At 61.3% G+C, this 21,819-nt stretch overlaps 3 protein-coding genes across 9 annotated transcripts; all 3 read left to right on the forward strand.

Annotated features, from left to right (window-relative positions):
- Window positions 1-293: 293 nt before the first annotated feature.
- Window positions 294-4,132, forward strand: PLEKHA4 (pleckstrin homology domain containing A4). Its single transcript, XM_066331795.1, has 9 exons — window positions 294-446; window positions 1,111-1,178; window positions 1,508-1,612; window positions 2,031-2,103; window positions 2,663-2,769; window positions 2,864-2,967; window positions 3,183-3,339; window positions 3,694-3,793; window positions 3,867-4,132. Exons 2-9 carry the CDS (start codon window positions 1,119-1,121, stop codon window positions 4,130-4,132), a joined length of 972 nt encoding a protein of 323 aa, XP_066187892.1. The 5' UTR covers window positions 294-446; window positions 1,111-1,118.
- A 58-nt stretch (window positions 4,133-4,190) lies between these two features.
- On the forward strand, window positions 4,191-7,745 carry NIPSNAP1 (nipsnap homolog 1). Of its 3 annotated transcripts, none has more exons than XM_066331159.1 (10): window positions 4,191-4,290; window positions 5,609-5,736; window positions 5,862-5,907; window positions 6,235-6,329; window positions 6,435-6,505; window positions 6,597-6,737; window positions 6,889-6,920; window positions 7,029-7,123; window positions 7,207-7,290; window positions 7,377-7,745. In XM_066331159.1, exons 1-10 carry the CDS (start codon window positions 4,217-4,219, stop codon window positions 7,439-7,441), a joined length of 831 nt encoding a protein of 276 aa, XP_066187256.1. In that variant the 5' UTR covers window positions 4,191-4,216; the 3' UTR covers window positions 7,442-7,745. The 3 variants fall into 3 exon arrangements, with proteins under 3 accessions (XP_066187256.1, XP_066187255.1, XP_066187254.1); XM_066331158.1 differs by having other exon boundaries at window positions 4,202-4,290; window positions 5,558-5,736; XM_066331157.1 differs by lacking the exon at window positions 4,191-4,290 and having other exon boundaries at window positions 5,142-5,736.
- A 1,026-nt stretch (window positions 7,746-8,771) lies between these two features.
- Window positions 8,772-21,499, forward strand: THOC5 (THO complex subunit 5). Of its 5 annotated transcripts, none has more exons than XM_066331151.1 (21): window positions 8,776-8,834; window positions 9,558-9,669; window positions 9,972-10,052; window positions 10,428-10,571; window positions 11,164-11,277; window positions 11,855-11,952; window positions 12,555-12,701; window positions 14,381-14,495; window positions 14,928-15,060; window positions 15,953-16,030; window positions 16,195-16,235; window positions 17,447-17,546; window positions 17,684-17,792; window positions 18,939-19,040; window positions 19,134-19,230; window positions 19,482-19,596; window positions 20,240-20,343; window positions 20,426-20,513; window positions 20,628-20,743; window positions 20,896-21,086; window positions 21,289-21,499. In XM_066331151.1, the coding sequence occupies exons 2-21, from the start codon at window positions 9,574-9,576 to the stop codon at window positions 21,350-21,352; spliced, it is 2,133 nt and encodes a 710-aa protein (XP_066187248.1). In that variant the 5' UTR covers window positions 8,776-8,834; window positions 9,558-9,573; the 3' UTR covers window positions 21,353-21,499. The 5 variants fall into 5 exon arrangements, with proteins under 5 accessions (XP_066187253.1, XP_066187248.1, XP_066187250.1 ...); XM_066331152.1 differs by having other exon boundaries at window positions 8,805-8,834; window positions 9,558-9,609; XM_066331156.1 differs by lacking the exon at window positions 9,558-9,669 and having other exon boundaries at window positions 8,772-8,834.
- The last annotated feature ends 320 nt before the right edge of the window (window positions 21,500-21,819 follow it).

Below are 21,819 nucleotides of genomic sequence, written 5' to 3' on the forward strand. Positions count from 1 at the left end.
GGGATGTCCTGGGTGTCCTGGGGTGCGCAGAGTCCGTGGGGTGTAAGGGTCCTCGGGGTGTCAGGGACATCTGAGATGTGTGGGGTTTGTGGGTCCGTGAGGTCCTTGAGGTGTCCCCGCTGCCGTGGGGTGACCCCGTGTCACGGGTGTCCCCAGTGCCGTGGGTGTTCCCGCAGGACGGGGTTCCCTGGGTGACACGGGACACACGGTGCTGTCCCCTCGGTGGTTGCCGGGGCGAGGGCACCCACGCGGTCCCGGGGAAGCGGGTGTCCGGGCCCGTGGGTGGGGGCACAGACTGGGACCAGCGCCCGGGCGGGCGGGGACATGGGGCAGGACTGGGACGGGAACGGGGACTGGGACTGCGGCTGCCACCAGCGCGGGGCAACGGGACGGGACTGGCACCGATACCGGGACACGGGACGGGGCTGGGAGCAGAACCAGCCTCGGTAACTGGCATCGTCACTGGGATGGTGGGACAGCGGCTGGGACCCGTCACCAGGGCAAGGGGACGGGACCGCGACCCCGGCCGGGGTGGGATAACGCGCTGGGAACCGGGACGAGCATCGGGGAACGAAACAGAAACTGGGACCCGCTCAGAGCTACTGGGACGGAAACTGAGCCCAGCACGGGGATAACGGGAGCGACTGGGATCAGTTCAGGGTTACTGGGGCGGGAACTGGGACCGGTTCAGGGTTACTGGGATGGGAACTGGGACCAGCACGGGGATTACGGGGTGGGAATTAGGACGGAGGGGTTGAGGGATGCTGGGACAGAAAGTGAGACCTTCACGGGGATAACGAGACGGAAACTGGAATCAGCATGGTGTAACGGGACAGGAACTGAGACCAGTTCGGCGTTACTGGAATGGGAACTGAGACCAGTTCAGGGTTACTGGGACAGAAACTGGGACCAGCACGGGGGGACGGGGCTGACCTGATTCCGGCAGGATCGGGAGGGGGAGGGGACGAGAAGCTCCCCCCGACACTCCCGGGGGGACCCAGGCGTCCGGGAGCGGCCCCCGCCCCCGCAGAGGGAAGAACGGGGCCTCTGTTCCCGCGGGGACAATGGGGACATTGACGGGGACCCCCCGGCCCCCTGCTGGCCCCGCAGGACCCCCCATGGCAGAAAGCGACAACTCCGCCCGCCGCGAGCCTGCTCCCGCTGGACCCCGCACCCAGGTGGGCCAGGGAGGTGGGGGACAAGAGGGGGAAACCGGGGAACCACAGGGGGGCTGGGGGTTGTAGGGGTAGGGGAGGGGGTGGGTTTGGGGAACCCTGGGCACCCGAGGGAGCTCGAGGGGGGCATGTGGAGCGTTGGGGCGTACGGGGGAGCCCAGTACTCCATAGGGATTATGGGGCGCAAGGGGAGAGCTCTGGGCAGCTGCGGTAAAGGCTACAAAGGTAAATCGGGGTAGGAGGGCTGGTAGACACCATGGCGGCCTGGGGGGCTGTAGGGGTGCTGGGCCCCTTCCTTGGCCCCCCGTCATGGGTGACCCCCCCCTGCCCAGCCCTGCCGGCCCGTGCCGAGGGTCCACGCCTTTGGAAAGGGGGAGCAGGCGCTGCGGAGGGACCCCCGCACCACCCCCGCCATGCAGGGCTGGCTGCACAAGCAGGTGAGGTGCGGGATTCGGGGGGGGTTGTGGGTTCTGGGGGACCTGGGGCGCTGGGGAGGAGCTGGAGTGTGTACAGGCTTGAGAGGGTCTGGAGTGTCAGGGGGTCATGGGGATATGGGGCTTTGGGGGGAAAATAGAGGGAGTTGGGGGATGTCAGTGGGTGGTGAGGGAGGATTATGCGGTTTGGAGGGATCAGAGACACTTGGTCGGACCGGGCAGTGCGGGGCCATTGTGGGGTCTGGGATGGAAGAGGGTGCCGGGGGGTTATGGGGTTTGGGGGTCTGGCACGGCCGGGAGCCCTGGGGGGTGAGGAAGCCGAGGGGATCGGAAAGGATTGAGGGGTCTGGGGCAGCAGAGGGTCCCGGGGGGGGCATGGGCTGCGGGGGCTCAACCCGCGTCCCTCCCCTCTGCTTCTCAGGACAGCTCGGGGCTGCGGCTCTGGAAGCGCCGCTGGTTTGTACTGGTGGATCTCTGCCTCTACTACTACAGGGGTGAGGGGGGGCAGGGGGGTCTGGAGATCCCGGAGGGACTGGGGATCTGGGGGTGAGGGGGCTTGGGTGACCTGGTGTCCCTGGGGAGTCAGCGATCCCAGGGTGTCCCTGGGTCACTGGGGGCTCCCGGGAAGCTCAGGGGTCCTGGCGTGTTGGGCAGTCTTTGGAGGACCAGGAATCCCGAGGGGGTTCCTGGGATGTTGGAGGTCCCTGGGGCAGTCAGGGATCCCTGGGGCATTTGGGGTCTCTGGGGGAGTCCGGGATCCCCCAGGGATTGGGGGTCTCTGGAGCATTGGGAATTCCTGGGGATTTGAGGTCTCTGGATGGATCAGGGATTCTGGCAGGATTGGGGGTTCCTGGGGCGCTGGAGGTCTCTGGGGGCTTGAAGAGGTCCTTGGTGGGGTTCTAAGGATTGGGGAACCCCGGGAGGTTTGGGGCCATCCAATGGCACTCAGAGGAGGTAGAGGAGGTCCCCACCACCCCCCTGATGGTACCGGAGACCTCAGGGTACAGATGGGGGCTCTGGTGCCCCTCATTGTGACCTTCCTCTGCCCCCCAGACAGCAGCGAGCAGCAAGTGCGGGGCGGCCTCCCCCTGCCCGGCTACGAGATCCGTGTCCTGCCTCCTGCCCCCCGTGCCCCCCGCACCCCCCAGTTCCTCTTCACGGTCAGCACCGGCTCCCCGGCTCCCCGGATCCCCTGGGTGGGGGGACGGGACCCGGAAGCCTGAGCCCCGTCTACCAAGGATCCCCCATTCCCAGGCTGAACATCCCGGGATGCGGACGTACTGCCTGGGGGCTGAGACCGCCGAGGAACTGCACGCGTGGGTCTGTGCCCTGCGCCGGGGGGCATCGCCGCTGCCCGGGTGCGTGGGGTACGGGGGGCACAGAGAGGGCCTGGGTTTCCAGGGGTTTGGGGAATCCCAGGCAGAGGGAGGAGGTTGGAGAGTTTGGGGAGGGACAAAGAGGGTTTGAGGAATCTGAGGAGGGGGTCACAGAGGTTTTGTGGGGGTCACAGAGCCTTTGGCGGGGTCTTGGGGGCAGTTAACCCTTTAACTCTTGTTTTCTCCCCCCCTCCCAGCTCCGCCCGCTCCCTCTCCCAGGAGACACTCCAGGAACCCCGGGGAGCAGATGCTCCCTCGCCCTCACTGCACACACACTGCCCAGGTGAAGGGCTCGGGAGCCCACCCGTGCCCCCTCCTTGCTGCCCGCCAGTCCCTCCACTGCCCCACGGCGAGGTGAGATCTGGGGGAGCGCGGGGGGGAATTGGAATTGCTACTGTCTAGGGGAAAATATGCGGGGAGCAAATGCTGGAGTGATTGTGGTGCAGATCTGTGTGGTGAGGGGTGTTATAGGGCAGAGCGGGAGCATTGAGAAACGGGAGGGGGTTATGGGGCAAAATAGGGTAAGCTATGGGGCAGAAGGAACTATGGGGCAGAGGGGGGGCTATCGACCTAGTGGTGGGGGCTTGGGGTAGACAGAAGGGGCAATAGGGCAGAGGGGGGCTGTGAGCAGAGGGGGGTCTGAGGCAGGAGCGGCTCTGGGAACGCCGCAGGTCCGGCCGGAGCAGCGCTCCCTGTGCCCTCCCTCAGGTGCCCCCAGCCCAGGAGGAGCCCCCGGTGCGGGGACATTTCCCCGGAGCCGGGGACACGCCGGGGGGGCCGCGGGGACCCCCTGAGCCCGCGCCCACAGGTAAGACCCGGCCACGCCCCGGCCACGCCCCTCGGTGGAGATGCCCCTGTCATTCTGACCCCGCCCCCCGTAGGGCGGAGCCCGAGGAAGCCCCGCCCCCCTGGAGCAGCTCTGCAGCCCCCGACGGAGCGAGACATCGGGACTCATCGGCCACCAGCCTCTCCATCTGCTTCTTCTGATTGGCTGCCGAGAGCCGCCGGGCCCGCGGGCACCGCCCCCGCGCCGGCATCCAATGAAGCGTCGCGGCGGCGGCGGGCGGGGGCGGGTGGGCGTGGCTGGGCGCGCGAAGGTGTGGCCGGGCGGCCAATCAGAATCACGCTGCTGCAGGCCAGCTTCTGAGGGGGCGTGGCCGGGCCGAGGGGGTGGGGCCCGGTGGGCACGCGCCGCGCGCGGCCCCGCCCCGGTGCGGAAGATGGCGGCGGGATGCGCGCGGCGGGAGCGCGGCGCTGCGGCGGCTGCGGGGCGGGGGGCGCGGGCGCGGCCCCGCGGGGCGCGCGGTGAGTGGGGACCCCCGGGCGGGAACCGCTGGAACCCCTCGCCCTGAGAGCCCCCGCGGCATCCTCCGATCGCTCATCCTCCCCCGAACTCTGCGTGCACCCCGCTCCCCGCATCTCCCCCGGCGGGGACGCCCCGCATCCTCCTCCCCGCTGGACCCTGTAGCTCCCCCGGCCCCCGCATCCTTCCTGCTCCCGCATCCCCCCGGGCGGAGACCCCGCCTTTGAGCCCTTGAGGCCCAGATCGCCCCGCTCTTCGCATCCCCCGGGCGGGGACACCCGCACCCCGCTGCCCTGAGCCCTCCATTCCCCCCGGACTCCGCATCCCCCCGCGCCGAGACACCCGTATCGCCTTTTCTGAGACTCCTGATCCCCACAACGCCCCCGCATCCCCCCCGTTCTCCGCGTCGCCCCGGGACGGGACCCCCACACCCCGCTCCCCGGGCTTCCTGATCCTTCCCCCTGGACCCCGCATCCTCCCCGGACCCCGCACCCTGCATCTCCCCGGGTCGGGACACCCACACCCCGCTACCCTGAACCCCCCGGGAACCCTTATCCCGTCCGCACCCCGCAGCCCCCCGCTTCCCCTCGGGCGGGGACCCCTTACCCCCGCCCCTGAGCCCCCTGAGCCCTCCCCGGACCCCGCGACCCTCCCGAACGCCGCGGGCGGCCCCCGGAGCGGCCCCACGGTCGTTGCCTCGCTGGGGACAAAGGTCTGGCCGCAGCTCGGACCCGGGGCCGAGGGGCCCCGTTCCCCCCCCGCCGCTGCCCTGACGGGGAGCCCGACCTTCTCCGGGGCCCCGGAGCCACCCTGGGGCTGCTGGGGAGCCCCGGGGGACAGGTCCGGGGGCTGCTCCCATCACCCCGTGTCCCCTCGTCACCTTGCCTGTGGAAGGGCCACCAGCACTGGAGCAGCCCCTGGGTAAAGGGGATCCTGTGGGGGAATATCCCCATTGTCCCATGTCCCCTTGCCCGTGGAGGGGTCACTGGAGTGGCCATAGGGGCAGAGAGGGCTCCATGGGGGCTGTCCCCCTTGTCCCACACCCCCACACCAGTGTCCTTGCTCGGTTGGGCAGCATAGCCAAAGCCTCTCTGAATTCATGGGGACAGACTGGAACTGGGGACAGACTCACCTCAGAACAGGGACAGGGCAGCCCGTATGAACTGAACAGAAGTCCATGAAGTCCTGGGGCTCCCTGGAAGCCGGACAATGGCGGCAGCTGCCCACAGGACTGGCAGTGAGGCCTCTGGATCCTGTTTTGCTCTCCAGCCGGTCATTCCTGGTCATTCCCGGTATCTCCGCTGCCCCGGTGTCCCACAGGGGGTACTCCAGGGATGCCGAGGGCAGCTGGTTCCGCTCCCTCTTCGTGCACAAGGTGGATCCACGCAAGGACGCACATTCCAACCTCCTCTCCAAGAAGGAGACCAGCAACCTCTACAAGATCCAGTGTGAGTGCTCCTGCTGGGAAGAAGGCCGGCACAGATGGGGTGCATCCCTCACCCCTTGGGGACCCCCATTCCCGGATCCTTCTCCTTCCTTCCCCCTTCCCAGCCTCTCTCTCCTGTCCCTGCAGTTCACAACGTGAAGCCGGAGTGCCTGGAAACCTACAACAAGCTGACGTGAGTACACTGAAGGGGCTTTCCCAGCATCCCGGTGGGATATTGGAGTGCTGTTCTGGAGTGAGAGGGGCAGGAAGGGCTCCTGCAGGGCTCCTGCAGCTCCTGGGTGGATGTGTGTCCCTGTTCTGTGCCTCAGCTTCCTTCCCTGTGAAATGGATGCATCCCCCCAGGATGCACCAGATCCTGTTTGGGCAAATGCTTGGAGGGCAAAGAGGGGCACTGGGACCTCTTTGGGTGTTTTTGGGCACTGGGACCTCTTTGGGTGGGGGACAGCACCCTTTTGGGGTGCTGCCCCCCACCCCACTGCCCCCTCTGTGGCCCCCACAGAGAAGAGGTGCTGCCCAAGCTCCACTCGGACCCTGACTACCCCTGTGACCTGGTGGGCAACTGGAACACGTGGTATGGCGAGCAGGACCAGGCAGGTGAGGGCAGGCAGCAGCTCCTGGTGCCTCTGCTGCCAAAGGCAGAGATTTTGGTGGGGTTTTGGGGTGCTGCTCCCCTTGTCCACCCCAGAACCCTCTTTGCAGTGCACCTGTGGCGCTTCTCGGGCGGGTACCCAGCACTCATGGACTGCATGAACAAGCTCAGGCAGAACAAGGTACCACCGGGGTGGGGGCGAGACCCCTGTGCCCGACACCCCCAGCCCACATTGCCCCCACCCCGAAACCCCCGGCTGGGGCTGTCCCCAGGAGTACCTGGACTTCCGCAAGGAGAGGAGCCGGATGCTGCTGTCCCGCAGGAACCAGCTGCTCCTGGAATTCAGCTTCTGGAATGAGCCCCGGCCACGCCAGGGGCCAAACATCTATGAGCTGAGGTCCTACAAGCTGAAGGTGGGGATCAGCCTGTGTCTCAGGGGGGAGTCTTCAGGCTGGTATACCTCAGGTTTTGGGGGCAGCCCCCCAAATTCCTCCTTCCTGGATGAGAAGACCCCCAGCTGGGCAAGCAGGGGCGTTCTGACTGGGTTTCCTCCCCTGTTTCCAGCCAGGGACCATGATCGAGTGGGGCAACAACTGGTAAGCCACTGGTTTCCCAGCATGGAGGGATCCAAGGTGGGAAAAGTTCCCTCTGGAGAAGGGGGGACCCCTGGGGCAGGCCCTCTACGTGTCCCCTGCTTTGTGCAGGGCTCGGGCCATTAAGTACCGCCAGGAGAACCAGGAGGCAGTCGGGGGGTTCTTCTCCCAGATCGGGGAGCTCTACGTGGTGCATCACCTCTGGGGTAAGGGGTGTCACCCTGGGGGACCCCCAGCCTGGGGGGCTGGGCTGGGGGCTCAAGGTGCCAGTCCTGTCCTCTCCCCACAGCCTACAGGGATCTGCAGTCCCGGGAGGAGACAAGGAATGCGGCCTGGAGGAAGAGGGGCTGGGATGAGAACGTTTATTACACTGGTGAGTGGGACCCCCAGGCCCTTTGGGGACCCCCTGCCCGTGCTGGGGACCCCCTGCCCTCACCTCTCTCTCCTTTCCTTCCTCAGTCCCGCTGATCCGGACCATGGAATCACGGATAATGATTCCCCTGAAGATCTCCCCGCTGCAGTGATTGGCTGTGCTGGGGGCGTCTCCCTGCACCCCCGGGGGCTCCCTGCCTGTGCCCTGGCCCTGCTGGGGAAGGGCTGGGGCTTCTGCTCCCCCCGGCTCCCAGCTCTCTCCCCCACCCCATTTTGGGGTGCCCTGGGGGGGTTGAGAGCAGGGAGGGGAAGGTGGGAGCCCCCCATTCTGGGGTGGGTCCCCAGGATGGTGCTGCTGGGGGGGGCTGGGCAGGCTGTGGAGGTGGGAGGGGCTTAATTGCTCCTGATGAGCCCAGCGGGTGCCTTTGCTGCCAATTAAATATTTAATATGCTAAAGCCTGGGCCCCTCTCAGGAGGGGAGGGTGGTACTGGGGATGCCTGGTGTAACCCCCTCAGAATGGTGTCACCCAGGGGGCTGCCCTGCCTCACGTTGGGGGTGCTTCCTGCCCCAAAGGACCTCCACCCATGGGTGCTGTGATACACTGAAGGACCCCCCAAAACTCCAGTGTAGCCCCAGTGCCACTGGGACCCCCTTGCCAAACCCATGGATTGCCCCAAGTGCCATCAGGGACCCCATCCCATGCTCCCCTCAAGCTCATGGATACACCCAGCACCATCAGGGACCCCATCCAATGGCCCCCTCAAACTCCTGGGGATCCCCCAGCACCACAGGCCACCCCAAGCCAAGGCCCAGCCCAACCCATGGATACCTCCCAGGGCCATTGGGGACCTCATCCCAAACCCCTGAACCCCCCCAGTACTAAAGTGGACACCATCCCATGACCCTCTAAGCCTCTGGATGCTCCCAGTGCCACTAGGGCCCTCTTCCCATTCTTTTCGAGCCCATCGATCTCCCCAGTGCCATTGGGGACCCCATCCCTAGGCTCTCCCAAGCCCACAGACCTCCCACCATCACTGAGGACTCCATTCTGTGCCTCACCCAAGCCCCTGTGTGCCCCCCACCCACTGGGGATCCCATCCCAAGCCCATGGGTACCTCCAGGGACCCCAATCTCACGACCCTCCCGCAACCAATGGATACCCCCAGTGCCACTCGGGATCCCATCCCAAGCCCATGGATACCCATCAGTGCTTCTGAGACCCCTATCCAAGCTCCCGCTATTCGTGTGGCTGCCCTTCTGCATCAGGAAACCCCCACCAGTGCCCGCAGCTTAGAGACCTTCCCCCCAGGGCTGCCCCTTCCCCGGGTTTGTGAATGGGGCGGTGGCCACGCCCCTTAATTAAGCCACGCCCTGTGCCAAAGTCGCCCATCTACCGGAAGCCACGCCCCCAGTGCGTAAGGGTCCTCCAGAGTGCCGGATCCGCTAGGGGGCGCCTGTAGCAGTGGCAGCGTCTCGCTGCCGCTCCGTGCCGCGCTCTGTTGTTCCGTGACGTCACTTCCGGGAGGCGCGGAGCCGAGAGCGCGGTGAGTGCCGGGGCGACCCGGGCCCCTCGGGAGGGGATGGCGGCGGCGGCCCCAGGGCCCTTGGGAGGGGGGTCAGGTCCGTGGCCAAGTGTGCTGGGGGCTCAGTGGAAGTGGAGGGTCGTGGTCCGGAGGGGGAAGGCACCGTGCTGGGGGCCTGGGGGCACTCAGGCCTCGGGCCCGTATGCTGTGGTGTGGGGTGCTCTGGAGGAGCGGAGAGTCCCCGGCGTGAGGGTCTGCGGGTTCTCTGAAGAAATGAAGAGTTCTGAGGCCGATGTGCTGCGGTCGGGGGCTCTGAAGAGGTGGAGGGTCCCGGGTCTGGGGGGGCTCAGAGGAGCGGGCGCCCCGGGATGGATGTGCGGGAGTCTAGGGTGCTCCGGAGGAGAGAAGGGTCCTGGGTCTGTGGGTCAGGAGGACTCTGGAGAGGCAGAAGCCGTAATCCCGGTGTTCTGGAGTCTGGGAGCTCAGGGGCAGTGCAGCCCCCGAGGCCGGGAGGGATTGAGCGCTCGGGTCCGGGTCCCAAGGGAGCTCAGGGCAGTGGGGGTCTGTGGTGGAGCAGAGACCCCGGCCCGCTGTACTGGTGAGGCTCAGAGCCGGTCTGGGCGGGCTGGGAAGGGGAGCGAGGTGCAGGATGGAGGGAGGCACAGGGGACACTGCAGAGTCCCGGGAGAGTCCCGGTCCAGGCAGGTTTGGTCCCCACGAACTCCTCCTGTATCCCCTCCCCAGCCCTGCCGGCAGCAGCATGTCCTCTGAGTCCAGCAAGAAGAGGAAGCCCAAGGTGATCCGCACGGATGGGGTCCCAGCCGAGGGCAAGCGGGGCAAGGGCGACACGGACCAGGTACAGACCTGCCCAGGGACCCCCCCACAGCCCTCTGTGCTGGCCTGGCTCTCCCTGCTGGAAAACAATGCCCAGAGAAGCTGTGGCTGTCCCATCCTGGCAGTGTCCAAGGCCAGGCTGGACACTTGGAGGAAACTGGGATAGTGGAAGATGACCCTGCCTATGGGACTGGATGGACTTTAAAGTCCCTTCCCACTCAAACAATTCTGGATTTCCATGGATTGTGAGACCCAGTTCCTCCAGCTTCCAATGCCTCTTAAAGTCCTGCTATGAATTCCTAAACCTGCTTCCATCTCTTTCAGGAGACACAAACACTCCTCTGGAGAGTGAGCACAAAGCTGGAAGATCCCTCAGGGATTTGCATGGTGCCTTCAAACCCTCCCGTGAGCAGCAGGATAGTGTAGGATCAGCCAGAGTGGGGTGGAGGAGGAGGAGGAGTAATCACCTTTCTGGTTTATCCTCTGAGGATATGTAGATCATGGAATAGCCTGAGCTGGAAGGGATCCACAAGGAACCTCCAGTCCAACTCCTGGCCCTGCACAGGAGCCCCCCAACGGTGTCAATTTAAATTTATAACAATAAAAGACAGCCTGAACTAGCCAGGTGTTTTAGTGACTGGTGGGTTTGGGATTGTTGGAACTGAGTCCTCTCCCTGTGTAAAGCCGTGGGATTCATGGGCAGAGCCAGAAATGGCAGCTTGTCCCAGAGCCCTTTCCAGGGGGAGGGATGAGCCACGGGAGGTGTTGTTTCCTTGGCAGGATGTCCGGTACTACAGCGAGGAGAGCGAGGTGGATCTGCGTGACCCCATCAAGGACTACGAGCTCTACAGGGAGACCTGCCAGGAGCTCCAGAGGCTCATGGCAGAGATCCAGGAGCTGAAGAGCCGGGGCATCAAGGAAAATGTGAGGAAAGGTCTTCATGTGTGGTGTAGCATGGCCATCATTTGGGCTTTCCCCATTAATCCCAGAGGGAAGGTAGCAGGAGTCAGGGAAATGGAGCAGCTTCCCTTGTCCCAGGCTGCTGGGTGTAGGAATTGAGCCCCTGGAAATGGAACACCTTCCCTTGTCCCAGGCTGCTGGGGCAGGAATTGAGCCCCTGGAAATGGAACAGCTTCCCTTGTCCCAGGCTGCTGGGGCAGGGAATTGAGCTCTGGAAATGGAACAGTTTCCCTTTTCTTGGGCTCCTGGGGCAGGGGTTCAGCTCTGGAAATAGAATAGCCTCCCTTGTCTTGGGCTCCTGGGACACGTCAGGTGCCTCAGGCTGAACCACCTCTGTTCCTACTGCTGAGAAAAATGCCTGGAGTGATTCTTTGAGGAGCCTGGACCCCCTCCCAGTTCTCCCCGGCAGTTCCCTGTGATCTGCCAGGGGGAGGCTCCCTCAGAAGCCCCAGTGACATAAATAGCAAAGTGTGGGGCCCCTTTTGTGGCAGGAATTCCCTGCAAAGATGGTGCCAGCCATCCCTACTACTTCCAATCCCTCTGTCCTGCCCCTCAGGCCTCGGAGATCGACGAGCGGCGCGTGCAGAGCTGTGTGCACTTCATGACCCTGAAGAAGCTGAACCGCCTGGCTCACATCCGGCTGAAGAAAGGCAGGGACCAGACCCACGAGGTACCCAGAGGGGCTGGGAGTGAGGAATGCACCTTGGGATACAGGGGGGTCAGAGATGGGGCAGGTTCTGCCTGTTCTATGTGCGTGGTGTGAGGAGTTACACCTCAGCCAGGTCGTGGGGTTTGAGTTGAGGGTTTGTCAGGAGGCTCTGATCCTGATGAATTCCTGCTGGGTGCAGGGCAGGTAAGTAATGAAGGAGAACTTTCTGGTTTTGTCTCAAATATAGTGAGAGGTCAGAAAACTCCGTTTCAAAGTTCTGGTGTTCTGCAGGTGTATAAATGGGTGGATGATTGGCCTGGAAGCTCCATATCCAGAGTTCTCAGAGAGGGAATTCTGTGTGCTCCAACAAATGAGCCCTGTCCTGTGCATTAGCTTTGAAATGTGCAGGAGGGAGCAGGGTCACTCTCGTGTCACAATTCTTTGCTTCTCCAGCCCTTAAAAATGTCATTCTTCCCCCAAAAAATTGTTGCATACCCTAAAACCTGCTGTCCCAAGCTGCTGTAGTGACAGGCTGTTGGTGTCTCTCTCGGGGTGTCTTTCCTGCTCCATCCCTGCTCTGACTGTGTCCGTGTTTCAGGCAAAGCAGAAGGTCGATGCCTATCACCTGCAGCTCCAGAACCTGCTCTACGAGGTGATGCACCTGCAGAAAGAGATCACCAAGTGCCTGGAGTTCAAGTGAGTGTGGCCAGGGAGCAGAGGGAGCATTGGTGTGTCTGGGATGGGTGGGTGATGCCCGTGTTTGGGAGCTCTTCTATCGTTCTCTGAGTTCACTGTGGGAGCAGAGCGGGTGCTCCAGGCATTTGTAATTATGGAATGGTTTGGGGTGGAAGGGACATTAAAGCCCATCCAGTGCCACCCCTGCCATGGGCAGGGACACCTTCCACTGTCCCAGGCTGCTCCAAGCCCCAGTGTCCAGCCTGGCCTTGGGCACTGCCAGGGATCCAGGGGCAGCCACAGCTGCTCTGGGCACCCTGTGCCAGGGCCTGCCCACCCTGCCAGGGAACAATTCCTGCCCAATCTCCCATCCAGCCCTGCCCTCTGGCACTGGGAAGCCATTTCCTGTGTCCTGTCCCTCCAGCCCTTGTCCCCAGTCCCTCTCCAGCTCTCCTGGAGCCCCTTTAGGTGCAGACAGTGCAGGTCAAAACAAGTTCAGCTCACTGATGGTGGTGGTTGGTAGTGGAGAGAAGTCAGGGCAGGAAGCCTCGGTGGGACACTCTCCTCTGGGACACGCTGAACACTTCCCACTTTTCCCTGGTCTGATCTATGTGTCCTGGCAGATCCAAACATGAGGAGATCGAGCTGGTGAGCTTGGAGGAGTTCTACAAAGAGGCCCCCCCTGAAATCAGCCGCCCTGCCATCACCCTGACTGAGCCCCACCAGCAGACCCTGGCCCGCCTGGACTGGGAGCTGGAGCAGCGCAAGAGGTGGGTCAGTGGTCTTTCCATTCCCTGCTCCAGGGATCTGAGCAGAGTTCTGGGTGTCCCCACTCCATGTCCCAGCTCCAGGAATCTGGGCAGACACCCAGAGCTGCTGGGAGAGCACATGTAGGGATGAAGTTTTTCACCCCTCTTGGATCAGTGTGGAGCAGGCATTTATTGTGCAGCTGGGAGATTCCCTCTGTGCAGAGCTGGGCTTGTTGGGATCCTTGTTCTATAGGTCAGGGAGTTCTCTGTCACTGCCTGATGATCCAAGGAGCAAAGGGAGCCCATCCTGGCTGGAGCTGCTGCCATTCCATGCCAGGCTTGGACAGCCCCGTGTCCTGCTGCTGGCGTCACTGCTGTCCCAGGGCTCAGCTGCTCCATGACTCTTGCCCCCTGGGAAAAACAAACATGACACAGCATTCATGTGTTTGGATAACAGTCAGGCAGTGCCCAGGAACACCTTCTGGAAAGATCAGTGCTGGTTGGTGCTGCCTGAGAGCAGCTCAGGCAGAGCAGACAGTGAGAGGTGCTGGGTGCCTCCAACCCTTCCCTTTTCCCAGATCCTCTCCCTAAGACCTGGCTGCTTTTGCCTGGTGGAAGGCACAGCCAGGATCCTCCAGCTGGCTCTGCATATGGCACAGGCAGAGGAGTGTTCGGCCTGCAGATCTCTGAGGGTTGTGCTTAAAAATTACGATTTTGATCTCCAAACCTCATGGAGGCCCACAGCTGCACTTCAGATTGCTGAGAAGCCTTGGAATTCCCAGTCCTCACTCTGGTATCGAAGGAATGCCCCTGTCCATCTCCCACTGCTGAGGTGGGATATGGCCTGTTCAGCTGCTCAAGAGCAGATGCCAGTGGTGCTTTGAGTATTTTCTGATATTAGGGTTGTTGACATCCATCCATAATTTATGTTGGTGCTTCTGGCTGTTTAAACCCCATTGGATTTGCTTCAGCTTTTTCTCCATCTTGTGTGAGGTGCCTCTGTAGTGGTGTGCAGGGGTTTCAGTAGCTCTGTTTAGGGAAGGTGTGTAAACACTGGAACTCATGTAGGAGCCTGTTGGGATGTGCACTGACCCCCACAAATAGTTTTGCTTGGAAACAGAATCAGAGTTCTGCAAGATCAGGTCTGTTCCCCCTTGGAGAACCCTTGTCCTGGGCAGCTCACTTCCATACCCAGCTTCCCTGCTCCTGCTGGGAAAGGCTTGCAGTCAACAGCAATAAGGAGATTTGGTGTGTTCTCCCTAAGCATGAGTGTATCCAGGGCTTGGAGCATCGTGCTGGGCTTGCACTTTCCTGGGTTTTCCCTACTGAACCTTGAGGATGTGACATGCAGTGCCTCTGGGGATGTGAAGTGACAAAGCCTCTTAGGGAGCTTGCAGGGGTCGTGGCTGCTGGCAGCAGAGCCTGGTGTGGGAGCAGATCTCCTGAGGGGAGATCCAGTTGCTGCCCCTCCATGGAGCACAGCACGAGGCTGAGCTTCCCCTTTTCCTTGTTTGTTTTCCATCTCCAATCAGTTCCTGCCTGCCTACACTTGCCCTTGGCATTAGGAGCTCTGTGTTTGCCCCGTGTCTGAGGTCTCCTCGTTCCTCATGTCAGGGCAGAAGTGCTGGGGTTCATCATCCAGGTGGACCCCAGCAGGTTTAGAGCTGTGGTGTGTGGCAGTGACAGAATTCCCCCCTTAGGCTGGCAGAGAAGTACAAGGAGTGCCTGACCAGCAAGGAGAAGATCCTGAAGGAGATCGAGGTGAAGAAGGAATATCTGAGCAGCCTCCAGCCTCGACTCAACAGCATCATGCAGGTACCTGAGCCCTGCAGGAGGTCACACTCCGAGGGGCAGCTCCTGGGCTGGTTTGGGTTTGGAGATGTTTCATTCCCACTCAGGGTGGGTGAGGGGCAGATCCGAGACCCCTCTGGAGTCTCCTCTTTTATTTATGTGGCAATTCCTGCAAAACTGCAGCTGCAGGAGCTGCTAAATGGGCCTTTCCCTGGGGAGCCCCACACAGTTCCAGCCCCCTGTGACTGCCTTGGGAGGGTAGAGCAGGAGAAGGAACTGGGTTATTTCCAGATCCAAAATTTTCCCTGCAGAGGCAGCTGCCAGCCCTTCCCTGGGGCTCTCTGTGTTTAACCCTGCACCATCACTGCTGTGCTGCCTTAATTTCCCGTTCTCTTGGGACGAGGAGGATGAGCTTTTCCCTTCCCAGTGATGAAGGCTCTCCCTGTTGTTCCCCAGGCCTCCCTGCCTGTCCAGGAGTACCTGTTCATGCCCTTTGACCAGGCTCACAAGCAGTATGAGACCGCCCGGCACCTCCCGCCTCCTCTCTACGTCCTCTTCGTCCAAGCCAGCGCCTATGGACAGGCCTGTGGTGAGCACTGAGGGGCAGTGTCCCCCACGGGTCAGATTTCACTCCTGCCTGCAGGAATCACTGCTTTCTGGGGGTCTTTCCCTGCTGTCTGCTCTGCTGTCAGATTCTGCTGAGCTCAGAGCAGCGGGGTGGCCCCACAGCGCAGTGAGGCAGCAGCATTTGAAACCTTGTTTGCTCAGCTGCCTCACTGGAAGAAGTGCTTGGGAAGCTCCATTGCCACCCCTTCCCCCTTCCCAAGGTCAGCAGGGATGTCTTTGCAGCTTGTGAGCTGGCTCAGTGCTGTCACAGTTTCCCCAGAGCTGTCGCCCCCTGCCTTGTGCCCCCTGTGGGTGGTGGGGACCCCAGGCCTTGTAGAGGCCATTCCCACAGCTCACCTGGAGACCTTCATCCCCTCAGGAAGCTTTGTATTTTGAGGGGATTTCTGGAGCCTTCCTGAGTTAGGAGGGATTTCCTGGAAGTGGTCTGGAATGCCACTGGCCTGTGCACATCTCTTGTGTGGTGAGGGCTGTGGTGTCACCTGTTCCTCTCAGTGCTGGGGGAACATGGAAGGATACGGTGGTGCTTGGCCACACCAGGTCCCTGCTGCATCTGCAGCCGTGGTGACACCACGCTTCAGTCCCTGCTTGTCCCCAGCCTCTCTTGGCTCTTAATAAAGATTTGACCCTTATGGTTTCCAGGGAGAGTGCCTCAAAACCCAGGGTTTTCCATCTGACCCCATCCTGCCCAGGAGATCCAGCCCAGTGGTGGCCTCCCAGACAGCTGCTCTTCCCAGTGGCCTTCTGCTGGAGCTTCCTTCACCAGGAACCAGGAGCTTTTGGGGCAGGGCTGCGCTGCCCACTGCCTTTGCAGCAGCAATGGGATTCCTCACTTGGTTTTCCTGTCTCCTCTGCAGATAAGAAGCTTGTGGTGGCCATTGAAGGGAGTGTGGAGGAAGCCAAAGCCCTTTATAAGCCACCTGAGGACTCGCAGGGTGAGTTATGATGTTGCCCTGGTGACTTGTTCCTGTGTGTCTGCAGCTCTTGGGACCCTGCTTTTGTTGGGAGAGGGGTGTCAGGGGGAGCCATGGGCTCGGAAAATGCCCTGGTGGTCCTGCTGGTGGTGAGAGCTCTGGGTGACACCTCTCTCTCTGCACAGATGATGAGAGTGATTCCGACGCAGAGGAGGAGCAAACCACGGTAAGGGACAGCACTGTCCCCCTCTGGGCCCTCTCCCAGCACTGCATCAAGGGAGGTACTGGGAGAGCTGGGGCTGGGAACTGCCCCTGCACGCTGTGAGTGTGTGTGGAAGTGCAGTGATGTCACATCCCAACCTTTCCTGGGAGGAGGGAGCTGCCATTTCCAGTTGGTGTCCCAAATGCAGGAACAACCAGGGTACAAAGCTGCTCCTCTCCTGTCCCATCCCGCCCTGCAGCTCTCCAGCTGGAGCTGCTCCACTTTGTATAAATAGCCTGAGGGCAGGGAGCTGGTGTCCAACAGGGAGGGATCCGTGTCCATCGTGTGCCGAAAGCATTCTCTGCACCAGGCCTTGTTCAGCACTCACTGGAGGAAGTGTTTCTCCTATAGATAATTCCTGCTGGATGCTGAGGAGAGGCTGGAGCTGCTGCTTGCTCCCAGCAGCAAAACCTGAAGGGGCTCTGGGCCTCCACTCCCAGCACCCAGCAGCAGAGGCAGGTGTATGGTGCTGTACTGTGGGGAAGGGTAAAGGGAACGGCCTCGAGTGTCCAGGGCAGGGAACGGAGCTGGGGAAGGGGCTAGAGCCCCAGGAGAGGCTGAGGGAGCTGGGAAAGGGGCTGAGCCTGGAGAAAAGGAGCCTCAGGGGGCCCTTGTGGCTCTGCACAACTCCCTGCCAGGAGGGGACAGCCGGGGGGGTCAGGCTCTGCTCCCAGGGAACAGGGACAGGATGAAAGGAAAGAAGAGTTTGCCAGAGGATATTGGGAAAATTCCTTCACAGAAAGGGCTCTCCAGCCTGGCACAGCTGCCTAGGGCAGTGAGGGAGTCCCCATCTCTGGAGGGATTGAACAGCTGTGTGGATGTGGCACCTGGGGACAGTGGTGGCCTTGGCAGGGCTGCAGGAGTGGTTGGTGATGCTCTCAGAGGGCTTTTCCAACCTACAGGATTCAGTGATTCCAGGTTCTGCCTCTTGCAGTAGGAAAGCTTTTGGGCCAGCAGGTCCTTGGCTTTGTCTCCCAGGAGTCGAGACATACCTTGGAGCTGGAGGAATGACAGGAACTGGAGCTGAGTGAGGGTTTCCCATCTCCCTCCCTCCCCATGGAGCTGTGGCACTGGGATATTGTAGAACTGGACTGGAGGAAAGATCAGGGGGCTGGGGAGGTCCGTGGGTTGATGAGGAGCAGGGGAAGGCCCTGACTGCTGCTTTGCCCCCCCAGAAGCGGCGCAGGCCCACCCTGGGTGTGCAGCTGGACGACAAACGCAAGGAGATGCTGAAGCGACACCCCTTGTCTGTCACCCTCGACCTGAAGTGTAAAGGTGAGGGACTCTGGGCTGTGACAGCAGCTCAGGGGCTGACCCCAGCAGCACCCTGGGGACCCTGTGGGGAACTGGAAGTGTGGAGGGGTTTCTCTGAGCTGGAGCAGGCACCAATATCACGCCTTCTGTGTGGGCAGATGAGAACGTGCTTCACCTGACCTTCTACTACCTGATGAACCTCAATGTCATGACAGTGAAAGCCAAGGTGACCACTGCTGTGGAGATGACCACAGCCATCAGTGCTGGGTAAGGAGGGCCCTGTGGGCAGCAAGCCTGGAGCTCATCAGGCAGTGGTCTGGGGTTTGGGACCCCTGCAGAGCCTGGAGATCATCAGGCAGTGACCCTGCAGAGCCTGGAGATCATCAGGCAGTGACCCTGCAGAGCCTGGAGATCATCAGGCACTGATCCCATAGGATCAAGGAACCCCTCTGCCCTGTGGGGTTTGGGAGCCCTGCACAGCCCAGAGCTCATCAGGCAGTGACCCCTCTGCCCCCGTGAGTCCAGGAGCCCTGCACAGCCCAAGCACCTTTCTGTCCTCTTCTGCCATGACAAACCAGGGTCAGGGAGTTTGGGAACCTCTCAGCAGTGCCAGAGCTGTCAGGAACTGGGGGAAAGCCTCTCCTGCTGAGACATTCAGCCTCCCTCCCACAGGCAGAGCCTGGCAGCTCCCTCACCTGACTGCTCCTGAGGTCACCTTGTCCTGAGCTCCAGAGATGCAGCTGCCTCTCCCTGTGCTCCCCAGAGCCTGCTGGAGCCTGACTGGTGTGAGGAAAAGCTGAAGTGGCAGCTTTGGGAGCCTGCCCAGGGAGCTCCTACCAGCTGCCAGCTCTCTGGTGGCTCTCCCTGGGACAGGAGATGCCTGAGGAAGAGGGAGGTGGGAGAGGCTCATCTGGGCTTGCCTGGGAGCAAGTGCTGCCTCCCAGCCTGTCCCATATGCAGCCTCCTCATCCTATTGGGTTTCTCTTCTTGCTGCAGACTCTGACATCAAACTCTCTGTGACATCAGCTGGAGGTCCTGTGCAGGGCGTTCCCTCTGTCCCTCCTGCTGCCCCCAGCTGTGTTGCCCCAAACCAGGGAGGCTGTGTCTTGAACAGCACCCCAAATCCTACAGCCCATTGTGCTTGGTCAGTGTTGTGGGTACAGTAAGACATGAGGAATTTTATGGCACTGGAGGTAACAGCTTCCTTGGAAGAGCAGGAGCTGGTGCCCTGTGATCTCCATCTTCTTCCAGGCAGGGAGGAGACAGCTCTCCTTTTGGAGTGGAATCAGGGGAAAGTCATTCTGGTCTAGAACTCAGGAAGCTCATAATCCCCTTCTCTGGGCTTGAATCCTGTTCGTGGAGGGATGAAAAGCCCAGACTGCTGCTGATTGACCTCTCCCCTCTTTCTGCCAGGGACCTGCTCTCCCCAGACTCCCTCCTCAACTGCCTCTATCCCGGAGACCATGGGAGGAAAACACCCAACCCAGCCAACCAGTTCCAGTTCGATAAAGTGGGGTGAGTGTCACCCAGGCCACTGCCATTAGTTCCTTGCTCCAGTACAGCAAATCCTCCCTGGCTTGGTGTGACACTTACTCGTTGTCCCCACAGCATCCTGACCCTGAGTGACTATGTGACAGAGCTGGGACACCCCTACGTGTGGGTGCAGAAGCTGGGCGGCCTGCATTTCCCCAAGGATCAGCCTCAGGCATGGCACAAACCCCTCCCCTCTCCCCCACAATATTGGGCTGAGGTTTGGGGTCCTGTCCTGTCCCCCTGCTGGCACAAGCTGCTCCCAAACCGTGTCTGGGACAGGCTGAACTGGGCGGGATCTGTGTGTGGGGCCATGCTGACATATTTCATGTCACACACCTGATAGTCCAAGCCCCTTAGTGACACTGATGGGTTCCTGTCCCTGTGGGGGTGTGGCTCCTGGCCTGACATCCCTCCTGCCCACAGCACACGGTGGCTGCTGACAATTCCCTGAGTGCTAGCCACATGGAGCTGACGGTGAAGCTGCTCCGGAGCCGCCTGCAGTCCCGCCTGGCCCTGCACAAGCAGTTTGCATCCCTCGGTGAGTGCTGGGTTTCCTGGGGACAGGGCTGCAGTGGCAGGGTCCTGCCAGGCTCCCTGCCCTTCCCTGGGGACAGGGCTGCAGTGGCAGAGCCCTCATGCAGGGGAGCATCTCTTCCCTGCTCAGCCAAGCTCTGGGTGGCCATGGTCCTGAATCCCAGTTATTCCAAGCTGCTGCTCATCTTCAGGCAGTGCCTGAACTGGGAGGGAGAGTGGAACAGCAGCAGTCACTGGAGAGGAGACATCAGGTGGCTGATGTCACTTTTGGTGGGTGGCAGTGCCACCCTCTGCATTCTCAATTGTTCCCTCAGCCCTTGGGAGTTGCAGGAAGGAAAGAACTGCCTTATTTTGGGTGGCAGAGGAAGGCTCTGCCCTTCCAGTGCCCAGCACCTCTTTGAGAAGTGATTTGGGATGTGGTGGGAGGTGAACAGCACACTGTACATAATTGTGTGCCTGTCAAGCAGTCCAGGCAGGGTTCCAGTGGGACTGCAGGCCAAGGATCCTGTGGGATCACAGCCCAGGCCTCTGCTGGGCACCTGCTGCAGAGCTGCTGAAGGATAACATCACCCCCAGGTCCTGCTTGGGAGCATCCCCACTGCAGGCCAGTGCCAGAGCTGTGTCCCCAGCCCTGTCTCTGCTTTCAGAGCACGGTGTTGTGCCCGTGTCCAGCGAGTGCCAGCAGCTCTTCCCCACCAAAATCGTCTCACGCCTGGTGAAGTGGACTGCCATTCCCTATGAGGATTATGCTGTAAGTGCTGAGCACAAGGCTGAACCCCTCCCTTCCAGCTCCCACATGGCACTGGAGCCATCATTCCTCCTCCTCTTCTCAGGAGCTGCCTTACACTAAGGATGTGATAGAGGCCGGCTTGGCTGAAGACACTCACCTCTACTACATGGCCCTGATAGAGAGGGGAACAGGTAGGCACCTTTCTTTCCCTTGGGAGTTCCCAATCCCCATCCCAGCTTCTGGGAGTCTTCATGGCTAAGCCACCTGGCTGGAGGCCTTGTGAGTGACACCTTTTCCCTGCTCAGCCAAGCTCCAGGCAGCTGTGGTGCTGAATCCTGGTTATTCCACGCTGCCTCCTGTCTTCAGCCTGTGCCTGAACTGGAAGGGGGAGCGGAACAGCAGCAATGATGACAACATTCGGGTACTGTGGGGTGGGGGCAGAGGGGGCTGGATTTTTGGGCTTGTCCCCAGCAGTTCTGTGTCTGTAACAAGGGGAGGTTGGGGTTAGCTGGTGGCTGGACACTCCTGGGAATCAGAGATCCAAGCCTGTGCTAACTCATCCCTGTTTTCCAGGCCATGGAGAGTGAAGTCAATGTCTATTACAAGGAGCTGTGGGGGCCCAAACCTGGCTACCAGCTCCTCACCAACCAGCTGCAGCGCCTGTGCATGGTGCTGGATGTGTACCTGGAGACAGAGCCCCACGATCCCAGTGTGGAGGGGCCCAAGGAATTCCCCCAGGAGAAGATGTGTCTGCGCCTGGTCAGGTGGGTGCTGGCTGGGGACTGAGGGGGCTGGCAGGGACTCTGGTGGCATTGCTGTTTCATGGAGCCAGCCTGCAAGCCTGTCCTAGAGGGATCTGTCCCCACAGCCCAGGAACTGACAGGACTGTCCCCACCTTTTCTGTGGGTGCCATGGGATGTTCCTGGTCCCTGTGGGTCACAGCCTCTCCCTCTTCTCCTCTTCCAGGGGTCCCCTGCGCCTGAAACCCTTCAAGTTCAACTACCCCCAGGGGTTCTTCAGCCATCGCTGAGCAGCCCTGGGCATCATTCTGGGATGGGACTCGTTCACTCAGTGGGAGGAGTGTCCCCATCCTGCCATTTCTGCTCCTTTTACAGTATTTTGGGGTTTGTTTGAAGGTTTTGTAGTCAAAGGAATTAAACTAAGTTAAAGAAAAAAATGTGTAGGTGCCTTGTCTGTGCAGAGAGCTAGAATGAGGGAGCTGTGAGGGCTGCAGCAAGTCCTGTGTCCCTTCCCTGGGTTCTGACAGCCTTTCCAGGGATGCTCCCTGCCTCCTGACGTCCCTCCCCACCACAGGGACTGGGGAGCTGAGATGGCTAAAAACTGAGGTGGTTAAAAATAGCCCTTTTCCAGAGCCCGCACTGCAGCCCCAGCCTGTCCTTGCCGGCTGGCTGCCATCCCACTGAGCACAATCCCTGCATTCTGGGGGGCTTCTCTGCTTCCTGGGCTTGGGGGAGAGCAGAGTGGGGTCCTGGGAGG

This window comes from Sylvia atricapilla, chromosome 17, assembly GCF_009819655.1.
Source record: "Sylvia atricapilla isolate bSylAtr1 chromosome 17, bSylAtr1.pri, whole genome shotgun sequence".
NCBI classification, from domain to species: Eukaryota; Metazoa; Chordata; class Aves; order Passeriformes; family Sylviidae; genus Sylvia; species Sylvia atricapilla.

Bases quoted from the DNA above. Each gene is read 5' to 3' on its own strand.
- PLEKHA4 (XM_066331795.1), top strand. From the start codon at position 1,119: ATGGCAGAAAGCGACAACTCCGCCCGCCGCGAGCCTGCTCCCGCTGGA. The intron at 1,613-2,030 runs GTGAGGTGCGGG...TCTGCTTCTCAG, and splicing joins AGGGCTGGCTGCACAAGCAG to GACAGCTCGGGGCTGCGGCT. The intron at 3,794-3,866 runs GTAAGACCCGGC...CGCCCCCCGTAG, and splicing joins CCCTGAGCCCGCGCCCACAG to GGCGGAGCCCGAGGAAGCCC.
- NIPSNAP1 (XM_066331157.1), top strand. From the start codon at position 5,466: ATGAAGTCCTGGGGCTCCCTGGAAGCCGGACAATGGCGGCAGCTGCCC. The intron at 6,738-6,888 runs GTGGGGATCAGC...CCCTGTTTCCAG, and splicing joins TGAGGTCCTACAAGCTGAAG to CCAGGGACCATGATCGAGTG. The intron at 7,124-7,206 runs GTAAGGGGTGTC...CTCTCCCCACAG, and splicing joins CGTGGTGCATCACCTCTGGG to CCTACAGGGATCTGCAGTCC.
- THOC5 (XM_066331151.1), top strand. From the start codon at position 9,574: ATGTCCTCTGAGTCCAGCAAGAAGAGGAAGCCCAAGGTGATCCGCACG. The intron at 19,041-19,133 runs GTGAGTGTCACC...TTGTCCCCACAG, and splicing joins TTCCAGTTCGATAAAGTGGG to CATCCTGACCCTGAGTGACT. The intron at 21,087-21,288 runs GTGGGTGCTGGC...CTCCTCTTCCAG, and splicing joins ATGTGTCTGCGCCTGGTCAG to GGGTCCCCTGCGCCTGAAAC.